General features: G+C 46.0%; 1 protein-coding gene across 5 annotated transcripts; it reads left to right on the plus strand.

Annotated features, from left to right (window-relative positions):
- Nucleotides 1-1108: 1108 nt before the first annotated feature.
- Nucleotides 1109-27174, plus strand: LOC102093258 (mesothelin). 5 transcript variants are annotated; one of them, XM_021290477.2, is made up of 31 exons: nucleotides 1109-1181; nucleotides 7846-7976; nucleotides 8322-8423; nucleotides 8704-8789; nucleotides 11404-11444; nucleotides 11944-11965; nucleotides 12074-12101; nucleotides 12854-12938; nucleotides 13775-13936; nucleotides 14155-14357; nucleotides 14648-14739; nucleotides 15421-15551; nucleotides 16153-16274; nucleotides 16673-16844; nucleotides 17149-17364; nucleotides 17477-17647; nucleotides 18653-18799; nucleotides 18952-19001; nucleotides 19854-19974; nucleotides 20308-20393; nucleotides 20994-21123; nucleotides 21237-21427; nucleotides 22118-22208; nucleotides 22693-22804; nucleotides 23022-23206; nucleotides 23679-23825; nucleotides 24041-24174; nucleotides 24748-24875; nucleotides 25502-25596; nucleotides 26181-26370; nucleotides 26606-27174. In XM_021290477.2, the coding sequence occupies exons 4-31, from the start codon at nucleotides 8747-8749 to the stop codon at nucleotides 26698-26700; spliced, it is 3390 nt and encodes a 1129-aa protein (XP_021146152.2). In that variant the 5' UTR covers nucleotides 1109-1181; nucleotides 7846-7976; nucleotides 8322-8423; nucleotides 8704-8746; the 3' UTR covers nucleotides 26701-27174. The 5 variants fall into 5 exon arrangements, with proteins under 5 accessions (XP_021146152.2, XP_064887319.1, XP_013223131.3 ...); XM_065031247.1 differs by lacking the exons at nucleotides 1109-1181; nucleotides 12074-12101 and having other exon boundaries at nucleotides 7871-7976; XM_013367677.3 differs by lacking the exons at nucleotides 1109-1181; nucleotides 7846-7976; nucleotides 8322-8423 and adding an exon at nucleotides 8517-8541.
- Nucleotides 27175-27298: the final 124 nt, after the last annotated feature.

The following is a 27298-nucleotide window of genomic DNA, read 5'->3' on the forward strand; positions in this document are numbered from 1 at the left end:
CTAAGTCCATTTCTAGTCTTTAGTGCAGACACGGGGATTGCAGGTTTGGGGCTCAGCTGGTCTCTTCCCTGCTTTGCGATGTGTTATCACGCTCTGGCAAAGTCCCTGCGCCGTGAAGGTGCCGCGTGCCTGTGGAGCCACCCTTGGGTGTGGGACACCGAGGGAGTTCCTGCCCTGCAAAGGCATCGGTGTTAGGAGGGTGTGACATTGAACACCCTGCCCAGAATTAAAAACCAATTGGTGACACAAATCTGGATCAGATCCAGTGAGAAGCAGTTTCCCATTTTCAACAGGCATTGACTGAAGGTGGCCGTGAGTGGCCAATTTCCAAAAGCCCTCAGCTGCTCAGTTTTTCTTGAACTTGCCTGATCTGGGCTGTTTCCTGAATTTTGCGAGTTCTCAATCAATGTCTGATTTGCTGACACTGATTTTTTCTTGAACCACGTTCTCAACACACTCAGACTCTTGCCAGGCAACATTTTGTTCTAGGGATGGAGAAGGACTTTCTTGGCAAGTCAAAGGGCAATGTATTGTCCAATGTATAGTCTGAGTACATGAAACTAGAGAATAAATGAGCATCATGGAAAGATTTGCAGTACAGGCTGAAGAATCAGAGTACTAAGGAGGCAAAGTCAGCGATAATTAGAGACTTCTTTTTTTTTCAATAGCAGTTAAATCTTTTTGGCAATAGCTGTTGCAGACATTACTCAGTTTCCATGTCTGTGCTTAAGTCAGCTTTGACATTAACATCAGTCCATCCCACTTACTACAGTTTCATAGAAGCTGTTGCTCTCGCATGAAGGCAGCTGTGGAGGCAGCTTTTTACTTTTCGTCATTTGACAATTCACCAGCAAATACTCATAGAGATGTAGAAAACTTGCTGGATCATCCAGAAGGGTCAGGGGCTGAAATACAGGAATAGTGGCCACACGGTCGTCTGTTAGAGGGGTGCAGCGGTGGGAAAGCTTTCTGTCTGTGAGGAAGAATCGTAGTTCAAAATGTGGGCATTTTATTCTGGATGGGAAGGAAATTGGAAGTACAAGAATATAGGACTGAAAACAAAACAGAAATTACTAGTGTTTGTCTTGAGTATTTTCCAGCAGAGTTTCCACAAGAACAGATACTGTTTTGTGAAATCGTCCAGCTTGGTTCAAACACCTTCTCCACAGCTCTGTCCCCAGGTGAGTGACTTGGCAGAGCCCTGCAGTGGCGACAGGAGCTGTGAGCTGGCAGGGCTGAGCTCCTGGTGCCCTCTGGTGCCTGCACACTCCTTGTCACAGGGAGGTGCTGGTCCCAGGGTGGGTGTCCTGAGCCCCACAATGAGGAAGAGGTGCTGGGGAGGCAGCAGGGCTGAGCTGGGCTCTGCTGCACAGTGCGGTCACTCCCAGGGTGGTACCTGGGGGGCTGACGGTTGCAGGAACAACCAGAACTGACCCTGCGGTGCTTTTCTTACTTTCCCCCTCCCCAGGTCTCTCTACAGCTCTGACCTTGCCATGTAATTTTTAACACACTGCTTAATGTCCTATGTCCCTCCTGCCTTTCCTGTCCTGGAAAATAAGGACACAGCCAAGCAAATTACCTGCCTATGGCTCCATGTGCTGTTTGGAATAGGAGATGTTTGATGAGATGGGAGGAAACAGCTTCAAGTTGCACCACGGAAGGCTGAGGTTGGATCTTGGGAACAATTTCTTCCCCAAAGGGCTGTCGGGCATTGGAACAGGCTGCCCAGGGCAGTGGTGGAGTCACCATCCCTTGGGAGGTTGAACAGATGGAGATGAGGTTCTCAGGGACATGGGTTAGTGCCAGGGCTGGGGTAACGATTGGACTCAGATCTTGAGGGTCTTTTCCAACTAAAATGATTCTATGATTCTATTAATGTGATGTTCATTCAGGTTCATTGATTGTCCTGCTTGGTACATGTTTGCTTTCAGCGGACGCAGACATGCAGCAGTAAGGGGTTAAACCTTCCTTACCCAGCAGAGCAGTCACTAGCTGGATACTCTGAACTGACCTAAATCCCTTGCAGCTGCTTGGCATAGCAGGTGCTAGGTATTTGTGAGGAGAAGGTACTTAAGAAGAGTGTTTAGGGCTGGTGGCCTTTGGCTGAAGGGGTTTAGGAAAAGTGAGGGATGGGGTTTAGTCGTGCTAGAAATTGAGTTAAGGTTTCCAGTTCATGAGCTGGATCTCTGACTTTCATAATGTGTTCTCTGTGTTTTCCTTTCCTTCTGAGGGCTGTGTGTGATCTGTCACCTACTACAGGTGATCATGTGAACACATGTTTGTATATATATTTATTTATATGCAAAGGAGAGGGCAGGTTAGACTGCTGTGTTGCGTCGCGAGGTGTCAGTCTTGCTGTAAGGAGAAGTGACTGAGAACATGCAAAGTTCTTATCAGGGGGCTGACTCACACACGAGACCGTTGTCGTGAAGCTGCAAAATCCAGAGGCAGAGCTTCTTCGTGCTTGAGAGTAAGGAGTGCCTGTCGGTGAGAGCTGTATTTTGCTGCACTTCAGTGTCTGGCAGAGATGGCCAAGTGCAGGCGATACTCACATCAGAGCCAGGCGGGACAGGAGCATTGCTGGTGCCCACAGCACCTCACCCGTTCTTGTCTGTCCTCTGGAAGGTGAGTGTGTGCTTTGGGAGGACCCTCTCAGCCAAGGATGTGGGAATTGCAAGAACATGGCACAGCAGCTGGCACCCGTAACGCTGTTCTGGAGTGCTGGGTGCCAAATACTTTAAATACCATGACCACTGTGCTACAGCCAGAACTGATGGCTGAGGGGCCAGTGTTGTGATAACCTGTTTTTTCCTGAGCAGCTTTTCAAGGCTGGGCTGGGTTTCTGGAGCACATGTCAGCTCTGAGCCTCCTCCAGCTGCAAACTGGTCTCCCAGTAATGTAAATGGCCTTAAAACTGATCATGCTTCTTATTTCTGGCTGCAGACCCTGCCCTGATGGGAGCTAAACAGGTAAGGTTAGGACATTACTAAACAACACTTCTGCTCTCAAGTGCAGCCAGCTGGTCACCAGCGTGAAGAAACCTTGCCAAGAGAACAAAATCAGATGTCAGTAATTACCTTGGTTTGGCTTATAATTTAGGACAAGGTTTGAGTTTTGGATGTAGGTGAGTTTTGACTTTGTGCACCACAAACATTACAGAGGAGAGAGGGAGGCAGAAAGCAAGGAAAATCTCTTGTGTAAAACTCCAGGAGTGTTGTGTGGCCAGAGCAGGGTTTGCTCTTGAGTCACTGCAACAGGGGATAAATCAGGGTTGAGTTTTAGTCCTGAGGTGACTGAGGATTCATGTGTTTGATGGTAAGCAGGTCTCTGAGACCCTTGGCTTTCTTCCCTTCTCCTTTTCAACTTAGAAGCAGCCTCAAGCGAAGGCCTGTTAGCACAGGCAGCTGAGGACAAACGGTCTTGCATGAGCTGTAAAGCACAAACCTTCAGTATCGGGTTCTGGTGACCCCACTGGCATTTGTAGGTGTGGGCACAGTAACATCTTGAAGCCAATAATGATTCTTTTCACATATTCCCTGCAAGTAAGTGCATGGTTAAGCAAATAGAGGTGAGACAAGCTGCTTATTGAACCAAATGTTGCCCTGTTTATAAAATCTCTCTGGCTGACATTTAACAAGCGTGCACATAATACCATGCAGTCACATAGCTGGATGTGACCTGTGCGCTTACGCATGCTTTTAAAGATCTACAGTGAGATAAGAATCAGTTCTGTCGATTTGAAACTGTACTTGCATTGATAATAAATCTGAGGGTATAATTTTTGCTCGGTCGCTTTCTGGACTAGTGGCAACCTCTGGTATGTGCCACTCTTGGAGATAGAGCTGTGCAATTTAATTGCCAGTGTGGAGAGTTAGCTCCTTTCTAGTCTGAACCATCCCTCTGGTGCTGTGAATCTCTTGGTTTGCAGAGAAAGGTGGTTATGCAGCTGAAATGGGCCAAAAGGCTTCGTGATGCAAACATCAGAGTTTCCTTTTCATTTGATAGTTCTCTTCTTACCACCACTGACCACAGCAGCAGCTTCAAGGAAAAAACTTATTTATAAGTTACCTGAGGTTTTCAAAAAGTGCATCTTCTGCCTTAACATGGAGCCTTTCGGGCTGCCAGCCCAGAGGATTGATCCGAGCAAAGCGGTTGTGAGACTGATCCACGTGAAGGCAGGAGATGTTCCATCAGCGCCTGAGAGCCCTCCCGACTTTCTCTGCATGACTCGGCCGGTAGGTGACAGTGGTTTTGGTCAGGAGCGGAGGAGTGAGGGCAGGACACGGCCGTGCAGGAACGTGCTGAGCCGTGGGGCAATGCGCGTTGGTTCGCTGCCACTGAAATCACAGCTCTCGCATGCGGCAATTTTTTTAGCAGCGTTTCCTTGTTTGTGTTTTTGGAGAGATAAGGATGGGAGAGGCTTCCCACAGATTTGTTTCAGTTATTGGGGAGTTTTCCTTTGTGTGCCAAGTCCCAGGAAACCTGAGATCTGTACAGAGAGGATAAAAGGGAGAGCTAAGTGCAAGTGATTACTGTATCATAACGCCATTTTTGTGGGCTTGGAGCTGTTTATACCTCAAACCACAGGCATTGCATCACTTCTGTATCTATCTCTTTCTGTCAGCTTGAGACACAACCCTGGGAAGGGGCCTCACACACCTCACTTGACTCAGCAACAAACCTGTTTCTTGTCCCACCAAAGAGAAGAGGTTTGCTCTAGGCTGAGGCTTGACCTTCGCGTCTCCCTTTTTCCTTCTGGTTCTCTGTCCAGTCTGCTTTGGAGATCCTTCAAAAACCTGCTGCTGTGTCTGTCACCTTCCAACTTGTGGTCCACAGGGTGTAATTGAAGCAAAGGGCTGGACATGCCAGATGCGTCACATCCTTCTCCTTCAGGACTCTGCGATGTGATCGCCTTCTCTGGGCATTTTGGTGTGATTTTGTTCTGTTACCTCTTCTGTCAGTGTCTATGTGGGAGGTTCATTCTTAGATGCACTCACATAACAAAGCGATCTAGTGTGATGGATGCAAAGAATGAATTTAGTTTTCCTTTTAGAGCTGTGTATCTCCAGATCTTCTTTCTATTCCTGGGCCACATTATCCCAGCAGGGCCCTGACAGATTCCTTCTTCAACACAAAAATAACTTCAAGTTTCTGCAAGATACTTTCTTACTTCCAGTAGCCTGTTTTGCCTTTCTGTTCAGTTATGACAGTTTGATTTTCTTTGCTAGCTGGTTTGCATTTGCTTTCAGCCTTCAATATGTCTTCATACAATTCCCAGAGCACCTGCGACACTTTGGTCTTTTAGCAAAAAACCCTCAAAAAGCAAGCAAAAAAAATCAAAGAAAAAAAAACAAAAACAAAGAAAACAAAGGAAAAATTAAAAAAAGCAAACAACAACAAAGAAAGTAAAAGGGATAATCACAAAGAAGATTTCTGTACTAAAGGGAGCAGAAGGCTCAATATGCACAGACAGGGCTTGAAAAAGCCCAACAGAGCCTGACAGAGGCCAACAGAGCCTGATAAAGCACAAAGCCCCTTTTGTTCAGGATGAAAACCACAGGGAAGCCCAGTGATTGTTTGGGCTGAGCAGGGGGTGTGGTGTGCGTGGCAGAGATGGGATGGGGAGGGAGTTTTTGTCTGTCACCACACCTGGCTTAGCACGACAGGAACACCTCAGCAATCGATTGTACAATTCGATGTGCATGAAGAACACTTAAGCCAGACTTGATGCTACACATGCACAGTCAGGTCGGGTGAAAAGAAGTTTTGACTAATTTTTCCCATGGTACAAATCCCATCTCAGACCTGTCCCACTCCTGCCCACCTACTGATTTCACTGCTTCCCCTCCTGCCCCAGGTTTTTTGGGGTGTGTGTTAGAGGTTGTGATGCAGAATTGGGCATCACTCCTCGCTTGCTATCACTGTGAAATTCATGCATTTGAGAAGAGAGGGAGGTGACACAAAGGGATTGGTTGTTGTGGTTTGTTTTTTTTGGGGGGGGGGACACGAGGTTCAGTTTAGGGAAAAGGAAGCTTGTGGAGAGGGAAGAATGCAAGAGGGAAGGGAGGCAGAGAGAGGTCTCCTGTGTGATTGTGTTGAGCTACAAGTGATTGGTACTACGTGTGAGCTCTAAAATCTCCCTCCCAGGCCTGTGCAAGGGCAGGCTGGCTGCACCTCTGTCAGCTCAGGGTATATTCTGCAAATGGCCTGTGGTACAAGGACTGGACTGGGCAGTCTGAGTCCCTTCCCAGCTCTGTTCTTCTTGGACAAGAGAAGATCTCTAGTTGTCTCCCACTGAGCAAGTTCTAGTGGCATTCCTGGTACATGTTCCATGTTCCCATTTGCCTGCAGCCGAGAAGCCTGATGCTGCAAAATTAGAAAAGTTCAGAAGGGGTGGGGAGAGCGGTGCTTAGGAAGGGAACATGGGAACATGGTGCAGATGAGACTAATGACAGGGACAGTTCTTGGCTCTGTCTCCTGAAAGACTCGTCCGCCCAGGTGTGGGCAACCCTCTGTCAGGACAGCCTGCTTGCAATGCCGAATTTCCAAAAGGTGTGAGACACTGAAAGTTTTGGTATTTGAAACCTGATTTGGAGGATCTCCCATCCTTCCCAAGGAGACCTCATTTGAGTTTCCTGGAGAAGAAGCTTCTTGCTTTGAACTAGTACTCCAGGAATCCGACTATTTACAAAATAGTGCATTTCACGTTTATATAGATTTGGGTAGCTTAGGATGTGTGTTGGTGAGAGTCACTTCTGAGTCACACAAACTACGTTTATGGATCAGTGTTGCACTAGGTCCAAAATAGCTGCAAAACATGTTGATTGTGGTAAGAAAACTGGGAGAGAGATGGTGTTTGGGTACCTGGTGATGTGTGTTGATACTGGCTTTTCTTAGTATTGCCAGTAACACGTGAGTTAGAGGTGGGCGTGATGGGACAAGTCTAAACCTGGGACATAATAGGCTTATGGGAAAAAAACTTCTCCTGAAAAAGCATCAATAAAGTGACCAAAGAAAGATTTTCAAATCTGAGGATGCAAAATAACTGCTGCATCCAGAGAAATTGAGATAGTTACAGTGGGCAATTTCTTAGAGACTTGAGGCCTCAGATCCAGGGGGAGAAAAAGTCTGAAATAGGTGGAAGATAATTTAATATCCATCCCTTGTTAGAATCTGCAGCAGCTCTCATTTCATGCAGATGATACTTGCCAGGTTTTCCTTGCTGACCTGCTGCCAGGCTGAGCGTTGGCTTGGGGAGAACACAAGTTCAGGTGAAGTCAGACCCTCCTGTTTGCTGCTGTGCAGGTCTTGGGGGGTCGTGGGGAACCAGAGCACATGGGATTCAGGTGAAGGACAAACCCTCAGCCCCTGCAGCATCCAGTTACTGTATAAAGACCCCTTAAAACCAAATATGGTCTCTTTAATAAGAACATCATTTAGTTTTTAAAACAGAGCAGCCTGCAGGAATCGGAAAGCCCATGAAGTGATGTCTCAGGAGCTTTGCAGCAATGAAATAAATGAAAAAGGCCATTTCTGGTGATAGGGAGACAGGGATCCCTGGAGTTATAGTTCTGGAGCCTTGGATAATAACATCCCTGCATCTAATTGCTGTGGTGCCTGTGAGTGCAGGAGCCCAGGTGTCACTTGGATGCAGACATTGGGCCCCTGGGCATGAGGCCAGTGTGTCCTCTGCACCCCGAGCACCTGAGCGAGCAAAGGTTCATCATGGAAAGGAGACTGATGGCCGTGCTGTGGGGTTTGCCAGCACAGTCCTGGCCTTTTGTCCTGCTGCAGAGCTGCATTTTTTTATTTCAGCTCTCCTGATTCCTCTGCCCTGTGTTCCAGTTGACTGACCTTGCTGAGCCTGGAGCAGAGTTCCCAGTTTGACGTACCTGGGGACTGAGAAAGGCCTGTCAGAGCAGCAGAGGAGCTGCTGTGGGTTTCTCTTTGGAATTTCCCAGGTGGGGATGTCTAGGGTGAGTAGAAATTTCAAGAAAATGGCCAAATATTTCATGCTTCACTGACGCAAAATTTTCTGATGACAAGTATTTCTTTAGTAACAGGAGGAAGGTGATCCCAGAGCAGCTCTGTGCTGGGAGTGCAGCTTTATTTTGGTTGCCTCCTGTAAATGCCGAGCCCAGTGCAGGGAGGGTACGCAGCTTTCCACTGCTCTCCTCACTCCATGTAGTCTCGGCATTTCCTGCCGTGTCCTAGGAATGACAAGCATTAACAAATAACACCTTTATTTGTACTGCTACACATTTGTATTCTCAAGTGCTTGCAGGTGTGTCCGGTGCTCCAAATCCATCCTGTAATTTCAGATGCAGTTTTGCGAAGCCAGAGACACACCCTGGTTTGCTCAGTGAAAAGCAGCCGCTGATCGGAGCCCTGCCCAGCGAGTGCTGGCGACTAACGGCTTGGAGGTGAGCGCCACCGTCACCATCTCCTCCTCCTCTACTAGGGGGAAGCCTGGCTTGATAGCACTGAATTAGCTAATGAACTAATTCTGAATTTTCTGCATGCAACTCTGTGCTTTCCCAGGTGTAGCAGACCTTCAATAGTTTTTCATGTGCTTTGTACCTAGTGTCAGATGGGTTTGGTGAAGGGTGTGCTTGTGAGACAGTCGCCTTTTAACTTTCCTACCCTTGAGTTTGGTTTTGTGATTAAGAAATACATTTGATTTCTTTTCTTGTCTGCAATAAGGTGATTCCTTGCATGTTTGGGCTCTCCGAAGACCTTTGCAGAAATGCTGCCGTTATTCCAAAGTCTGGGCTTCCTCCTTTTGGTTGGTGAGTATTACCAGGAGGGTGACGGGTGTCCTGGAAGGATTTTCCTTACCAGCAGATGTTGTTGAGATAATCCTCAAAAGGGAAAATTGTGCTGAAAGACCATTGAACATTACTTTGGTGGTTGTTCTGAATCCCCAGCCTTTAGTTATGCTTGTCTATTATTTTATTTGTGAACAAAAATGTATTAGTTTTTGTAACAGACAGGGTGGAAAGACAAAATTGGAATTCATTCTCCTCCTGTCATTGCAGAGCTGTCTGCTCACTGCTCCTTTTGCTGGAGTATCCAGGTATCTCTGAGAAAGCACCTAAAAAATAATCTTACCTGAATCTGCTAACCCTTTATATTCCCCTACTTTCCCTCCATCTGTTTTTTTGGTAGTCAGGGATTCTAGAGCAGGATCTTTGTTTCTTTCCAAAAGTGTCAGTGCTTTATTCTACTTTGCTTATCAGACTTGAGGTCATGTTTGCAGAGAATGTTGATGACAACAATATATGAACCTATAACATTATGAACAAGCTCCTGAGCCATCAACTGGCGAGCAGCTCCATAAAGGGACTGTTGCTTCCTCTGCAATGGCCAGTAGTATAGGAAGGAAAAATAAATAGATAACTTTTCTTTCTTTCTCTAATTAAGCCCTTGTTGCTGTGCAAAACTGACCAATGTGTTGTGGACACCCTGATGAAAATGTGATTTTCCAGTTTACTGGTAATATCCTGTAGAAGGAGGAATGCCTTTCTTCAGCAGAAGCGTACAGGTTGCTTGTGCAATAGTAGGTTGGGGTCGCCTCTGGTCTTGCAGAGCGAGAAGCCGCCCTTCCTCTTCCTCCTTCTCCTGCGGGGGTGTTTCTGAACACTGCTCTTTTGAGTCAGTGGAACGATTTGCATGCTTCAGGTTAAACGTGTGTGTAGGAGCTTTCCGAGAGTGGGGCCAAAGGGCTTGGCTGTGTGTTCCGCGGGTCCGAGGTGAGCAGGAAGTGATTTTCACGGCGGCTTTGTCCGCAGGCAGGGGAGCATGGCCGTGGGGCCAGCGCTGGCACAAGCTCTGGTATGGTTTGGGTGACTCCTTCTGGACTTTCTCTAAGAGTGAAGTCAATGTGTGTGCAGCCTGGAGGGAGGCACTGCATTTGCCCGGCTCTGGGTATGTTTCCTTTGCCTGTTACTTAGCGACAGTTCTCTGTTAATTAGATTACTTAAAAGGCATAGCAGCTAGTAATCAAAAAAGCTGTTATACTAGTTAGGGAGCCATCCCTTAGCCTTGTGGTATGGAGGAACCACAGGAGGTTGCTTCTGTGTTTTGGTTTTGAGGCTCAGCTCCTCCACGTTCCCCCCATGAGTCACTTCTGACCAACTATTTGTAGATAACGCCAGTCCTGACCGTTCTTCCCCCAGGGGTGATGAGGAGTGGATGTCACGGATGCTTTAGAGCCATTGAGCCATCGTGCTGAGCCTGAGCTCTGCCGCATCTCCATGTGCTTCTGGTGCTCTGCCCAGCTGCTCTGTGGATGCAGGAGATGAGATGTGGATGGGGATGACCTCTGTGGCCACTTCAGCCTCCTGTCAGCTGTAGTGCCTGACCCAAAGTCACTCTGACCATTCCCTTCTCCTTCTCATTTCATGTAGTGTTTGTTGGATTCACTTGTCCTGTCCTGTCTGAAACCGGTGGGAAGTCACTACCTTCCCCTTTTTTCTGTACACAGGGGATGCTGAGCTTGGCAGATTCCTAATCTCAAGTAAATAATACTAATGCCAGGGAGATTTGAGTCTGTATATTGTTACTGATTTTCTAAGCTTGTGTTTCACCACCTTTCCAGCTTCATGGCATTGGCAGAGGGAGATACAAATTGCCATCAGGAACAATGCAAAAGTTGAGAAACAAGGAATAGGCAAGTGGAGGGCTTGTATGGACCTGCTGGGAGGCAGCAGGGATGGGTTGACTTCTCTTCTTTCACTAAATCCCAATCAAGCTCTTGGGCAGGACCGACCTGAGGGCTGGTGTGCACTGGAGTTACCTGTGTCCTCTGCAGTTCTGCAGCACAGCATGATTTTAATCCAGTTGAAGGCTTGGCAGGAAAATGGTATGAAATCCATCCTAGGCTTGGCTACAATTGACCTGTTGATGGGGATCCTGTAAGAAGGCTGCAAAGCTAAAAGCGATGTGGAAATACAAGCATGGTGAGCCTGGTCCCTGGGTGGATTGGTGAGCATGGGCTGGCCACGGTGCACCAGGGGTACAGGACAAGGAAGTCCTGGAGGGAAAGACTGTTCCCAAAGTGTTATTTTTGCCCCTTTCCCTGCTTTTTCCTTTTTGGGGACAGGGATGCATGCAATCCCTCATGTCATCCAAGAGGCCACATTTTTGTCCTGTCAGACTGACCCGGGTGGACAGGGAGAACCTCATGTCTGCTCACCCGGTCAGCAAAGTCAAAGAGGAAACAGCAGAAAGGTCTGACAGAAACGATTCTATGAAATATTGTGTCAGAAATGAGAAATAAAATCATGTAGCAAGATGAGTGATGTTCAGAGTCTGTTAAGCCAGATAGGGGTGGAACTGTGGGAATGAGTTTTGTCCTGTATTTGCTTCTAAAATTGTCTAAAATTGCACATTGTCTTCCAGGTTGGCAGGTTGCTATTGCAGATTCTGCTGGGACATACCTGGTAAGGCAAACTCATGTGTTTAAAATATGTGTCATCCATGTTGTTACTTGCAAAGCATGTGTGGGTTGGTGGTCAGTGTGTTGGTGGGAAACCATTGCTACAAGCCAGATCTGGTGCATTGAGCATGGAGGTGGGTGGGAAATGCCTTTCCCCTGCCTGTATGCAGTGCAGTGAGGGTGACACCCATCAACCATGCTGAAATCATCAGAACAGTCCATCGCAGTGACCCTCATCCTGATGGGAGCACACACATAGCCCTGAGCTTTCTGGCTGTTGGAAGTGCAGAGCTAGTAGCAATGTAAATTTTGCAGATGACAACTACCTTGCATGGCAAGAAGGGACCTCTGGATCTTGGCATTTGTGTGTTTTCAGGCCAGATCCAAGTACAAAAGATTGCAGATAACATGCGTGTCTGTATGCAACGATCACTAGTAATGCTGTGCTACCATTGTAACCGCATGATAAAATCATCTCTTTTTCTCTTTTTCTCCCGGTGCAGTGCTCCAGCTACCCTGTCAATGGTGAGTTTCTTACGACATATTCTCCATAGGGAAGATTCAGGCATGGTTCTGTAAACATATTCCTATAACAGTTCATTTATCTTTATCACTCTTTTTTTTGGGAATCAGAATCTGCCGTGTGTGCTTCAGTGAAGAGGTATGTGAACCACCAGCAAATTTTCTTGGCACTATGTTCCTTGGGAGTGACACTGTTTTGTCGGGGATGTCACTTTGGGTAGCAGAAAGCCTCTGAAACTACATGTACCATCTTTCACCACACAAAGTCCCATGGTTGCCCTTGGGCAGGGAGGGCTCTAGTTGTGTTCCATGAAACAGTGAAGGGAAAGTGCCTTCCTGGGGCTCTGTGCCTGTGCAGGACAAAGGCAGGCAGGGCCAGTCTCTGCTGTGTCAGCCAGCTTGACGCAGGGGGATTTACTGCTCCAAAACCCTTGACATGAGTGCTGAGCTTGGCTTGGCTGGTGGTGGCAGATTATGACTCCCACAGGTCTGCTTCCAGCCTTCATGGAACTTAATTTCTACCAAAGGGTCAACCGTTTACAAGTATCTTGTCCCTGCTCCCAAATGGTGCTAGCAAGTAGTTCCCTGCTGCAGCTGAATAAAACTTCAGTGAACAAAAATGTGGGCAGAAGTGTTCAGATGCCTTTTGCTGCCTGTCAGGGCTCAGGCAGCTCTGCTCCCTGCCTGCATCTGCAGGTGTGGTGCTGTTGGAGTGCCAGCTCCCCGCCAGTTCAGCCCCCAGCTCCCCGCCAGTTCAGCCCCCAGCTCCCCGCCAGTTCAGCCCCCAGCTCCCCGCCAGTTCAGCCCCCAGCTCCCCGCCAGTTCAGCCCCCACTGCTGCAGCTCTGGGGCAGCTGGCACTGAGGTGATGTCTTTGCTTTTTTCCTCCCAGGGTCAGTCAAGAGATGCTTCTCAAGGTAGCTCATGGCCAAGCTTCCCCCTGCAGCCTCACTTTTGGGCAATATGCCTGCGCGCAGGTAATAACAGTCACCTTCTTCTCATGGGCTGGCGTGTTTTGTTTTCCGTGACTATAGTGCAGTTTCTGTATTAGAAGCAGTCCCACTCTCAGCTGTGAATGGAGTGGCCAAAGCTGGTCTCTGTGGGGGATGCTGTCTTCTCCAAACATCTCAAATGAGAAAGTGGGACAAAGGAGATTTCTAAAACAAACTGGCTCTTAGAAACTGGTATCATAATGCTGAAACAAATCCATACATGAGAGTGACCCTGATCTGTGGGGGTAAGCCACTTCTGAGCACAATGAACACTGATTGCAGTGTCATCTTGGGTATTTCAGGTTTACTTCCCTTCCTGCTTTTATTGTTATCTCTTAAGTTGCTGTGCTACCACTAATTGCAATTGAATTGACAAAGATACATACTTACCCATAAGTGTTTCTAACAAAAAGATGTGATTTCTTCAGGTATTTGTTGTGGTTTTTGTTAATTTAAAAATGTTTCTGGAACAAGGAAGTTTCTTATGGAAGTTTCCACTTTGATCAAATGGCCGTTTATTTTTGGTGGGAAACCATTTTGAAAAAAGTTTTTTAAAGCCACTCTTTGCCTGGGGGAGAACACAGATTAGGCAACAGAAGGATCCCACATTTGGAACTGGATGAGTTTAGGCTTGCTTAGAGTCAGTGTAAGCTGAACTTGCTTCTGATTCTTTTGCCAAGAGGTTTCATCACCTTATGGTGCTGAATGCTCACGTGTAGCTGAGCTTGTGACGCAGACCCGAAGCAGATTGCATACTGCGGCATCTCTAAATGTCACACACCTTTTCATATCTCTATATGGATTTCCCTTTTCTTTTTCAGAGTGCTTGGCTCCAGGACCTTCAGGATGATTTTCTCATATCCTTATATTCTTGCCTTATCCCTAAACCTGCCAGTCCTATGGATGCGGAATACTCTGTTTTGTTCTTTTCCAAGTATGATGCCAAGAAGCTTATAGCTGCCCTGACTATGTTCAGCCGGCGGGTGGGTATCACGTATCCAACTGTTTGTTCACCTGTGACATTAATGCCAGTAGAAGGCGTTAACTGACATTACCTTAGGGCACCATTTCAAACAACAGATCTCCACCAACATAGTAAAGTCCTGTACTGTTGAAAATAGCTGGGAAGATGGAAATAACATTTGTTTAGAAGTCTGTATTCACTTGAATTAATATGTTTTTTCTCATCTCTTGCCTTCAGTTTTCTCATGTGCCTCTTTCTCTTGAGTGGAACATGGTCTTCATTAATGGCCTGTGGGAGAAGATGTTGCAAACACCCAACATAGACAGCCCACCTATTTTGTCTCAGTGGGTCCATGAGGGGCTTCAGCCATTCCTGGTGGAACCCAAGGTCTTTGCTTGCCTCCATGCCAAAAACATCGTGTGTGAGACCTTTCAGAACATGTAAGTGCTGAACACAAGCGTTGTGTCAGTCCATTGTTGCTGAGATAGGAATGTGGCCCTTCCTCCAGCCCCCAAAGCGAGGGGCTAAACCGTGTGAGCACCAGGAACTGATGGAGAGTCTCTGAGAACATCTCTCTAAGGCTTCATAACACACCTACTGACCCTGTAACTTCTCCTCGGCATCAGTCCACATGTTGGTAGCTTTGAAGAGGAATATGATGGATAATATCAGTCTTCGAGGTTTGGCTTCAGCTGTGTTTGAGATGTCTGCCTTTCTTATCCATCTTTAGAGTCGCTGCCCTGAATGACATATATTCGGACCTTCCAGTGGAAGAACAGAGGAGGATTTACTCTGGAATCAAATACTATCTCACCCAGGATGGTAAATGACTTGATTTTTCTTTAGGAAACAAGACAATGCTTTAGGCCACTGTTGTATGTTACAATCTTAGATGCCATCTCTTAAATGGCTGAGGCTTCACTTTTTTTTTTTGAGAATTTTTATTGTCTTTTCAATGGAAATAGGCTGGCAATATGACAGTGGTAAGAGGTATCAGGAATAATTTCCATGCCTGAAAACTTTATTAAGCCAGGATTTTTATAAATCAGCACAGTCAGTCCCGTGCTGACTTACATCATGTGCAAATGGCATTTATGGCTTTTGGTGTGAAAGAACAGGGCAGGATTTGGTTCTGAGACCTAAAGAATTCAGTCAGAAATTAGCTCAGAAAGGGACCAAGGTGAGACACTCCCCTGTCTCCAGACAGTACCTTGCATACAAAAATTTGATGTCCTGCTAAATGTTTTTGTCCAATTTGGGGGAAGAAAAGAGACTGGTGGTGGGCTGTGAAGGAATGAGGCATCTTTCCTGTCCCATGTGCATTTGTCATTTGAATGCACAAACATGCAGATTTGAACATAATGTGTGACCAGAGGCACTTGGGGAGCTCTCTGCTGAGTTCTCTGATAGACTGAAGCCTGTTCCGCATTCAGAAATCTCCAGTCTCCACTGATTTCCTGATACAGTACGTCCGTAGTTTTATGGTGTCTGCCTGTTTTGCAGGATCAAACCAGAAATGCTACAGTGCAGCCGTTCCAGGTCTGAATTCCACTGCATGGTTTGAAAATTATCTGGGATCCTTTCTGGAACATGCTACTGTTGAAGACATGCAGCTTTTTGGTGATGAACCAACGGTAAGTGCAGGCTCATCGTAATACTCTATGCCTAGGATGCTGTCTTCCTGCCCTGACCAAAATTCATGGAGATGCTGCTGGCAGGAACATTTTTCTTGTTTATGTATTGTGAACAGTCACTTCAGTTCTTATTTTTTCCCCACATCATGATTTCTTGTGATAAGAGACACTTGCACAGAAGTCGGTTTCACACGGGTAATTCCGCAGAAAGCAAACCAGAGTCAGTAAGAGCTGCAAACCCCAACTTTATCTCCAGACTGGACCAATGTCTGGGCCTGGTTTAATGTAGACTGTACCAGGCCTGTGTGTGTGAGCGGTGCTGGAGAGGCCACGTCCTTTAGCAGCTCTCCCACCTTTGTGCCTCACAGCAGTCAGAGAGAGGCTTCCATGTCCTTGGAGTGCAAAGATAAATAAAAGCAGGTACAACTGTATTACTTGAAAAAAGAAAATAAATTTTATCACAACCTTAAAGCCAGGTGAAAACATCCTTATTGCTTGAGGTGAGGGTTGTTCAAACTGTCCTCAGTGACTGTCAGGATTAAAGTATCCATTCTATTATTTTTTTTAATTTTTTTTTTTTTTTCCATGTCCATACCTTCAGCTTCAAAAATTTGCCAGGGATCCAGTCAATATACAGCTGATCAGCAGCCTCACCTTGCTGCGGGAGACAGCTGTGTACTACACCTGGCTGCTGACCTCCGGACCTGGTTTTCCCTTATCGAGGTATGGGACCTGACCTGAATTCCTGCCTGACTTACGGTTTCTCATGGGACTGTGACTTAGCAAATGTTTGCTCAGTGACGGTTCTGATGGCTGCTTCCACGAAACATGTAAAGCATTTTTCTGTTCCTCAAATCATTGCATTGCACTGGGCCAGACCACAAGTCTTGGGAAATGTCCCACAGTGCCAGCCACCAACTAATGACCAATAGCATGTCTTGCATGTTCATGCAGTTTTGCGTGGCACAGCAGTACTCTCTGTAAGCAGGAGCATCAGCGTCATCAGAGCTAAAATGAATCAGCAGAAATGTGCACTGGAAAAGAGCATTTTTGTAAAAAGAGGAAAGGTCTGGCAGAGCCACTGTCTGTCGCACTGTCAGTTTCTTGTTTCCCACCCGCAGTGTCCCAGACAGACTGGTTTGCTACCTGAGCCCCTCAGCAGTGAGCAACCTGAGCAGAGATGACGCTCTGAGCTTGGCCCAGAGGATCACTAAGAACTGCCCGTGGAACCTGACACACAGAGGAATAACTAGGAAGCGAGCTCCCTCCTCCCTTCCCGCAGAGGAACTGCAGGTAATCTCCTGTCGAGCCCCACCACTCAGCTCTTCATTCTTCTGGACAAAATTTATGAGGGCTGAGGATTCAGCTTTCATACCTCCTCTTGTGTACACTCCTGTAGGTCATCTTGCTTTTTTTACTGGGGCATCTGCCTGGTGTTTCGTAATCTGAAAATTCTCAGGGGATGAATGCAGTCTGTCACAGGCTTCATCACACAAGATGGAGGCAGTGATTTAAGATGTCCAAAGGCCGTAGGATTCAATAAGCTCAATTCATTAGTCCTCTGACTCTCTTTTCTTTCTGTGTGGGACTTTTTCAGGTTGCATCCTCTTTGGTGAGAAAGTTTGAGCATTTCTCTGCTGAGATCCTGCATGCACTGGGCCAGGCTGCAGTTGGGCTGTCTGTATCCGACATCCAGAACAACATCCATGATAAGGACCTTGAAGCATCTATTCCTGCCCTGGGTGAAGTTCGCGGCTGGAACGCTGAGCAGTCCAGCACTATTATCAACAAACTGCTCAGCTCTGGCTATCAGGTATAAAGGATAAGTTTCACAAATGCACCTCACCCCTGGTATACCTATTATAGCTGCAAACAAATGATATTTGGCCCTTCATGTACTCATGCCTGCATGCGTTACCTTTCAGATCCTGGATGGACAGAGCCTGGCAAAGCTGGGGAGCTTGGTGGCTGGTCTCAACAGCAGCACAGTTCGAAATCTGCCTCCAGAAGTCATCTTGGAAGCCATTAAATTGCCTGAGTTTGTTCAGCAAATGGCGACCCTGCCCTCTCCTCTGAAAATGGCATTTGTGGAAAAGGTGAAGTTGTTTTTTTCCTCTTCAGGCGTCATAAATTAGCAAAGCTCCAGTGAGTCCCAGCTAAGAACACTGGTTACCTGGGGCCAGGCATTGACACACAGGTGCACACCCAGACCACATTCCCTCGGGGGGGTTGGCGTTGCTAAACAGAGTGTGCAGCAGGACAAGCATCTCAGGTCCCTGTCACCGTGTCCTTGGCTGCCAGCCAGCATGTCCGGCCGAGCCTCCTGGGGAGGAGGGCAGGAGAAGCAACTGTTCTATTGGTGGTCCTAGAAACTGCTCCCCACTGACTTGACGAGATGCTTGCAGGGAAAGGTTGTTGTCATGGTTCAGAGTGAGACCTGTGTGAGAAGTGAAGGCAGCTTAGAAAATAGCTTTTAAGCTGCACTGATCCTCCAGCAGTGCAGAATTTCATTCCTTCATGTGATTATGTAGGATGTGGACACCTCTTTGCCTTTATTCTCACTGACTTTAGCCTTCAAGCTGCATGTTTAGCATTCAGGTTTGTTGGTATTCGTCCTCCCTCTGGTAGGAAAGACTCTGACCTGTTTTTGGCACCCCAGGCACTGCCTATAACGTGTCCTGGGCCAACAGGGCTGCCAGGGCTCTGTGTGAAGCATTAGTGAAATAACATCTCATTTACCGCAGCACTGTTCTGCTGTGTGCCTTCGGTAAGCTGAGACATTGTTAGGGTTGGCAGAGAGGAAAGACTTATCCCTCCTTTCTGGCTGGTTAAACATTTTTAGGGCATGAAGCCAAGAGGTGGGGAACTGATAAGAGACAGAATTGTTCCCATTCATCAGGACACCAGGTATTAGGTCCAAGCAGCTCTCCTGGTCTGATGAATATGTCAAACAGGAAACATTTGATAGTGTTAGGTCTCTGAGAAGTGCCCAGATGTTCAGCAGGGGAATTTTCCTGGCTTCTTTCCAGTTTGTCATTTCTCCTCTGGCACTTGTTTCTTTTAGCCACAAAGTTTGAATGATATGGTTGTTTTTTTTAAAGATTTCCTCCAGTGTAGGCCACCCTGCTGACCTGGTTAAATATATCCCTGATGCTCTGGCCAGTTATATTCCAAAATCATTGCTTGTTTTTGAGGAAGAGAAGCCCAGTGTTCAGGATTTCAACAGTAAAATGTGGACCCGAGAACAGGTAATATGCTAGTGGCTTGTGCCCTTCCTACCCCTCAGCATCAGCCTTGGACTCTCCAGAGCTGTGAGTCTGCTCTGTAAATCCATCTGAAAATCCAGGTGGATGTTGCAGAGGAGCATTGTAACCGCTGACGCTCTGGCTTTGCTTCACAGGCTGCCATGTTCTTCAATGATGTGATAAAGACAGAGCCTGACTTCACCAGGTAGCGTTTTTCTTATCTTCTTCCATTTTCCATGTTTGCTTTGATTGCAATTTTTGTGTTTCCTTTGGTTCATATGGCAGACCCATCCTATTCATTCCATAGCAACAGATGGGAAATATCATGCAAACCAAAACACAGGGATGTAGCACCAAGGTTTACCAGGGTATCAGCTGTAAAATATACCCCAAAGCCACATTTGCTTTCCAAGACAATGCTGCTGGCTCAGGCTGTGCCTGGAGCCTTGCTTCTGACTGCCTCTGTGTTTTGAATCGGAGAATATGTCAGTCTTCCATGATGCTATTTCAGGGATTAGATTTTGTTAGCTCTCATATCTGAGATGAGAAATTATGAAAACCATTATATGTATCTGGAAAAACAATGGAGTTGGCATCAGTGTCCTGCTGAGTTCACAGTAGAAGCTTTTCCATATAGAAAGCCATTGAAGTTTTAGGGCCTGCTCCCTGAGCTCTCCCGGGCTGTGCAGCCTGTGCTCAGTGCTGAGGATCTGCACAACTCCACTGCACTTTCAACGTGTGGCATGCACTGAGAACTCCTGGAGGAGATTGGTCTTGTAATTCAGGATGCAGTAATACTGCTCAGGGAGAGTTTGTCCCTGCATTTGTGCTTCCCCTATGAGTCTCTAGATGATATTTATCTGACCAGTGATGGCTTCTTGATCTCTCACATTCATCAAGACTCACAATTCTAAGGGAATGGAGTTTGGAGACCGTTAAGCTTTGGGAACAGGAGAGGTTTATGCTTCCTGTATTTGTCGTTATATATATGGGAGATCAGCACTGAATTTTCTCCCAAAGTCCTCACCCCTCTGATTTACTTTCTGTCAATGTTCAGTCTCTCCCAGTCGGTCCTCCAAGGCTTCACCTGTGCAGCTGCACGTGAGCTGGACGCAGAAAGCCTTCAGGACCTGGCCAAAGCCATGAAGGAGAAGAATGTCGAGCTAGGAGAAGACCAGGTCAGTTTCCATATTTCAAAATGCAGTGTTTGATGTTGGCGTGAAGATGGCGATGAGGATTGCTCAGCCAGAACAAAACCACTTCCAGCGTAAGGGACTAGAACAAATGTGACTGGTCCTGGGTCTCTGTCCCACAGTTCTGAATTTCCCCAAAGAGAGAAGTTGTCAAAACCCAGTTGACTGGTTTCTCAGGAACTAAAACCTCTGATTTCTGTGTTTTATTATTATTACTTTGGAGCAGAGTAAAATATTTATATTTGGTTGGGGTTTGTTTGTTTCCTTATGTTTTCCTGCTGTTTCCTTTCTTTGATGTAAACTGTGGTGTCCTTTCAGCTGAGCTGCTTAGTGAAGATGGTGACACTGAATGGGATTCCCAAGGATTTAGATAACTATCCTAAAGATGTGTTGCTATTTTTAAGGTAACTGTGCTATGGTTTTTGTGCTCTTGCCTCAGAACTTAGTGGGGAAAAGAGGTATTACTTTATAACATTGCTGGCAACGACTAGTTCGTATTTGATGTATATTTCAAACTTGTTCGGCCCTCATTACAGGGGAAAAAAAAACAGATTGCGGAAAGCTTTCAAAAGGGTTTTAAGGTCCTTTCAAATTCAACCATCCATCATATTAATATAAACATTATGAAGCTCTTTTTAAATACATCCATTTGGATACAAAACCCATATGGGGTTTTCTTACTTTCTGGCTTCCCTGAATGTGCTTTTCCCTGACAACATCAAAGCAAACAGCCAGTAGAGGGGATTTCTTAGTTCCAGTAGCTACCCATCATGGTTCTGTATCCAAACCTTGAACAACTTTAAGCTGAGTCTCACAACACTCCTTAAGGTGAAAATGAATTGTTAAAAAATGCAGACTAGGATCTTGTAGAACAACAGCTGAATAGAGTTGAATCTGTGGATATGGGAGATGTTATATTGGACACAGTGTATGTTAAACAGCCTTGACCCTGACCAACCATTCAATATCTTTCACTGGAATTTATGGAGTATTTGTCTTTCTAGTCCTTCAGACTATGCAGCAACAGGGAGCTGTCGGCAGTACTTTGCTGAAATCGGGAGAGCAAATCTGCATGTTCTGCAAAAAGAGTCGTCCCAGCGGAAACAGCTGCTCTTGGAAGCATTAGCATGTCTGGTATGTGGTGAGGGGACAGCTCTGCACAGGGCTGGGGACAACATGGGCTTCGAGAATCCCCTTGTACAGCAGCATCCACTTCTATGTAACGCCTCTGTCTTGTCTTATTTCAGAAAATCCCTGGCACGCAAGTGAACACAGAAAATACAGAGATTCTGGGACGTCTGGTCTGTGACCTGGGTGGAGAATACATTAGAAGTTCTGGTGGGAATTTGCTGAAGCAGTTAAGCCGGTGTGAATCTTTCCTGCCCGATCAAGAAGAAGCCATTAGGAGCGTCGTCATTGGTGGTAACACTACGTTTGGGTATGAATTTTTCTTCTGGGCATATCAGCAAAACAATTCTCCTAAACAAAACCATTGTCCTATTAAGACCTGAGCGAACTCCAACCAACCAGCTTTATCAAAAACTTGAATAATTTGCTTGTTTTGGGTTTCACATTTGGCCTTTTATATTGTTTTATTTGAATTTCTTTCAAGTGAAAAGGTTGGCTGGAATTCCACTGAAAAATACGCTGTCACTTCTGTGTCTCACTTGCTCTAGTTTTAAAAGTTCTGTTTCTACCTGTCAAGCTGACAGATGCTTGATGAACCCCTGGCTAGATCTAACAGAGACCTTGTCCGGGGAGACAACATATTTTCCCTTCCTGTGGCAAATGCCCTGGGATCTTGGCACTGAATTGGGTGATAGTTAGCAATAGATATTCTTTGGTTTGCATGGTTGAGAAAGTAATATATTTGTTAGGTGCCATTTTTCCACCCACCTGCCCTTATTTGTGTTACTAACAATTGCTTCTGCTCTCAGGGAATGAGGGAAGTTTTGTGTAACAGGAAGGGATCGAGAAGTTCTAGGATTTAAATCTTGTATTTTCTTAACTTCAGATGTTAGAAGGACATAATCCTGACAGCTTTTAAAGTGTTTTGATTTTGTTTGTTTGTGGGTTTTTAAATTTTATTATTATTATTAAGCTGATACCTGCTGATTTTTGCATGCAGGCCTCCTGCAGCATGGTCAGCTTTTACCTTGAATGAGCTCAGTGGATTGATTCCTGTCTTCGATCACAGTATCCTGCAGCAGATCCCCAAGGTGGGTTGGTCACAGAGGTGTGGGGAATTTGGGAAGCACTTGTAGGTCCTGCGGGATGGAAGAAATATGGTGGGTTTGTTCAGCTGATACGTTTTCAGTAGTGTCTTCATTAAAAGTGTGGTGCCAAAGGGGATGGATGGTCTATGGGAAGTGAGATTGACCAAGCTGATAACCTGGAACTGCAGATCCAGGTCACTGTCGTCTTACTCCTGTACCTGTTGGATGAGTACCGAAGATGGAAAGCAATAGTAAGTATATGCAATGCTTTGTGAGGAGGTAAAATCTCTTACTGGGCATGGGATATGGTAGAGTTTAGGCATTTATAAAACAGCCTTTGGCTCACCAAGGACTGGTCTTGAGGCTTACAGCAGCAGCTCTGCTGCCCATAGTGCTTTACCAGTGAAGCTTGTCTGAGTAGCAACTTGTTACGCTGGTGATATGCCCAAAACTGCAATATCCCCCTGATGAAACATTTTCTTTGCAGAAAGCTTTAACTGTTTGGCTGAAAAACTTTGCACACGATTCGCCCCTGTCCAGGAAACAGGTGGCCGCTGTTGTCCAGGAGCTCCTGCCCACGAGGCACAAGCGTGCTGACGGTACGGGAGCTTTTCCTGATACTAACAGCAGGATTCCCCCCGGTGCTTGTGGGTCTCCCTGAATCTGTCTGAGTTGAACTGTGAAACCCTTGGTGGTGGATGACCCAGGAGGAGGGGGGAACCATGATTTCATACCTGTCCCTCTGCAGCAAGGGAGCATTCAGAGCTTGACACAAAAGGATTTAACACTGAACACATTTGATAATTGCTTCCACAGGTTGCCCAGCTGGCAAGCAGGTAACAGAGGAGGTTCTTAACGATGACACAATGCCTATTTACTACACACCTGAGGAGTTACGTGCTTGCCTGAAGAACGTCTCTCTGGAGAACCACCTCTCTCAGATACTGACCTACCCATTCAGTGTTCAGCAATTAGCTGTGCTGAAGGAGAATCTGGATGAGGTAATGCTGGGCTGAAGAATGTCAAATTATCTACTGATGAGATTGCTCAGAGACGTGTCTGGTTGATTTTAAGTATCTCCAAGGACTGAGACTCCACCACCCCTGTGGGCTCCTCTTGCAATATTTGACCACCTATGGATTTCTTATTATCTAATCAGAATTTTCATTGCCTGTTGGCCCTTATCCTTTCACTGTGTGCCCCTGAGAAGACTGTGGCTCCTTCTTCCCTGTAATCTTCCATTAGACAGTCAAAGACAGTAATAAAATCTTCTCAGGGTTTTTTCTTTCCCTGGGGACCTGCTTGCCTGAGCTATCGAGCAGAAAACGGACACACACGCTCATGGCATCTCTTTGGCTTCGCTTTCTTATTCTTTGTGGACCTTTAGGGCTTTTTCACCTTAATTCTGCAAAGAATATAAATTCACAGGCGTGATAACGAGTGTTCATAGCAACGACCGTGATCTTTCCACAGACATATCCTGATGGGTATCCTGAAAGTCTGCTTCGCAACCTGGGACCCCTCATGGATTTTATCACCCCAAAGGACGTTGCCAAATGGAAGATAACTTCAGCTGACACACTGGCTTTCTTGCTAAGAAATGAGCCCCCTAATGATCAGGTTTGGGTTTGGGTTTGCTTTCCTGCCCATGTTTGCTTCCTGGTTTGGGAGCTGCTGGTTTACGACGAGTTTAAAGGGTTCAGAAGTGATTGGCCCCATCTTTGAGGGCCAAACAAACAGATTTGAAATGATTCAATTTTATTTTTGTAAGTTGCATTTGTTTTTCTTTTGAGGATGAAAACATAAATTCTGATTCAAGTTAAATGTGTTTCTAGGCTTCAGCAATAATTAGACGATATATTGACTTGGGAAACCCCTTGAATGCCACTGCACTGAATGCAATTGGTACAAGATATGTGTGCCTTCTAAATGCGACTGATTTGAACATGATAGACCCCAACAGCTTGAAGTGAGTCAAATATTGTGATGTTTTTGACTTCTTGCAAAAGCACTTTCCCATCAGCAAGTGCGGTTTCCTTTTCTCTCCATTCAGTGACAGGAAATGTAGGAACCAACTGAACCTGCTCTGTGTCCAAGTTTCAAAGCCCACTGTTCTCCCTCCCCCCAGGAAGGGCTCAGATTTGCGGTCCAGCTCTCTTTATTGTACCTCAGCTGACAACAGATACGGTCTGAATGCATGCAGAGGCACAAGAGAGCTCTCATTAAATGTGATTTAAATTCATTTGAAAGACCGCTATATGAAATTAATTAATAACTCTATCTTTGCAAACACTTAAACTTATCATGTACTACCTGAGTCATTATAACTTAGAACACACATCATTTTGAGCAGGAGGCCAAGTAATTTGTTATGGTTTTTTTGCTTAGCTTCTCCCCATACCTCTTCAGTCTACTGGGAAGAGGGGGCAAGCTGTCCTATCTAGAGAATCCCAGAGAGATACTCAGAATAGTTTATTCAAATTGAAGATTGAAATTGAATATAATAAAATGTTTTTCTCCCTATATCTTCATTTTTCTGCAGGCTGGCATCTCTGAATCTTTCAGCCTGTTCGCAGACTACGAAAGACATCTTGTATGTTAAAGCCAAACGTGCTTTCTCAGACCAGCACAATACACCTGCTTATTATCAGCTTATTGTACCATATCTAGGTATGTAAAAGAACAGGATGGGATGGGGATGGTGTGGGGAAAGGGAGGGGCCTTAGCCAGAAGCTGAATGGTTATCAAATACTACCGAAGATGTGGTCATTTTCCAGGGCAAGTTGTTACCAGTTTGGGAGAGTTTGGGGCTTTTCCAACTTGTAGTTGGCATAAAATATTCTGGAAAGATTCTGTACCTGACTTAAAGTTGCCTACATCAATTGTCAGGCTGTCACAGGGAAAAATCAAACTCATGACTGCTGGGATGGGTAAGATCTGCCAGGTCCACAAGAAATCCAGCTGCTCGTGCTTAACGCTTATCTCACAGCTGTGTCACAAAACATGGGTTTTACCCTGTTAAGCCAAGAATTTATTCACAGCCTGAGCAAATTGTTCTTACAGCTCTGCCTGACATCTAGCATTGTCACAGATTGGCTTAATGGCCAATATAATAATACCGCCCAGCCAACTGGAGTAGCATCCATATATTTTGCAGCTAGAACTCACTCTGTTAGCACCTGCAGCCTAATAAATTTTGGATTAATCATTGTAGCTCCAGCTTATATAGGTATACAACCCTGCTCAGGTGAGGGCTCTTCCTCCTGCATTGACATGCTTTCTCTTTTGGGTCCCAGGGGGTGCTCCTGGTGTGGATCTCCAAGCTCTAAGCAAGGACAATGTGAACATGAATGTTAGTACTTTGGCGGGGTTAAGAAGCGACGCTTTGATGGTGAGCTGAATTTTGAAATTGTTTGGGTCCTTGCATTCTTGTTATGGTTGCATTGTCCATTGGTGTGAATCAGGAGTCATTCCATCAAAGTCAGCAGGATGCTAGACCAGTACAAAGTGGCAAAACAGCCTGAAACTTAGTTAAAAATATAATTTGGAGTCCTACGTAGATGCTAAGCCAGTCTTACTGGGGAATTTCTCTAGCCCAGGCTCTCATAGTAGGAATGGCAGGAGCAGAGGATGGGCATCCACTAGACTACAGTCCACAGGTATGTGCCAGATCTTTTAGCGAGAGTGTTAGCTGTAATATCATCAGTTTTGGAAGAAATTCCAGTGATTTGGACAGTGACCGGAGCCCCCACTTGGGTGTAGGAGACCTGACATCAGAGGACAACAGAAATAGGCTTTGAGGAACTGTTGCGTTCATCCCCTCAACCTAAGGCAAGAATGTCCCAACTGCAACTGCTCACCAGAAATTTGTTCTTCACACTTCTGCTGACAGAAACCTCACAGATTCCCTGGTCAGATGTATTGTTTCCATTCCTGCATTTACATCCATAATTCTTGCTCTTTGATTTCCCCTAGAGCCTGACACCTTCTGAGGTTCAGGGCTTGCTGGGGATGAATCTTGCTGATCTGAAGAAGTGGCAGTACAAGCCTCCCATCTGGGACTGGATCCAGGTGCAGAAACAATCAGAACTGAATAAACTGCAGATTGGGCTCACTGGGGGAACGCAGGAAGGCTACATCAACATCGTCACACCCAAATTTCAGAGTACGTAGTGTGTTTGGACCTCTGTGCTTTAAATATTTCTTTTTGGGTTAGAGCAAGCAGAAAACCTGCCTTACGGAAGCAAAGTGCTTTCAGTTGTCTGTAAAGAGACGTGGGTGCACCGAGCTGCTGCAGCTTCCGGGGCCCTGACTCGTGCGACATAGAGATGCCCCACCACATGGGGATAAAGCTTCAATCCTTGATTTCTTGGCACTGACACCCTCTCTTTTTTCTCCAGCACCATCCTCAGCCCCTCTGGGTCCTGTGGCCATGATGTTCCACCTCCTGCCTGCTCTGCTTACCAGTTTCCTGATCATGTCAGTTTTATCTTGAAAATGTTTCTCGGGAGAAAGCAGGATGAGGGGGGACCAGCCTGTGACCTGTCGTGAGACCTTTGGGGACAGCCACGCGGGGGTGAGGGGTGCTCAGTGCAAGCAGGCAACGTATACAGCCCAGTGTTCGCTTTCAGGTACTTTTATCTTTCAAATCACTCAAAAAAAAGAAAAAATCAGTGTTCTGTCTGAAGGGAAGATTTCAGACACTTCAGAGCAGGATCTTTGCCTTTTGTACAGACCAAGCCTAGGTAAGCCCGAGTCATATTATTGCAACACAAACTGTGTCAGTATTTTACTGCGCAACCCTGGTGGGTTTAAGGGTGAGCAAATGGGCTGTTCCGCATGTTAATGACGAAGTTTCTCAAAGAACCTCATCTCTTGACACTGCCAGGATCTCTGAGTGGGAGTGAAATTTCCCAGCTGGTTGTAAATAAATAATGGAACTAAGTAAAAAATACCAGAAGCAAATTGATGAGTTGCTGTTGTCTGCTCTTCATTCAGGCTGCCCAAACCTTGTGTCTGCAGGTATCAGTCCAAATTAAATGGTCAGAACCCCCAAATATGCCTGTTAATTTTCTTTGATGTCGACTACTCAA

The sequence above is a fragment of the Columba livia genome, chromosome 15 (assembly GCF_036013475.1).
Source record: "Columba livia isolate bColLiv1 breed racing homer chromosome 15, bColLiv1.pat.W.v2, whole genome shotgun sequence".
NCBI lineage: Eukaryota > Metazoa > Chordata > Aves > Columbiformes > Columbidae > Columba > Columba livia.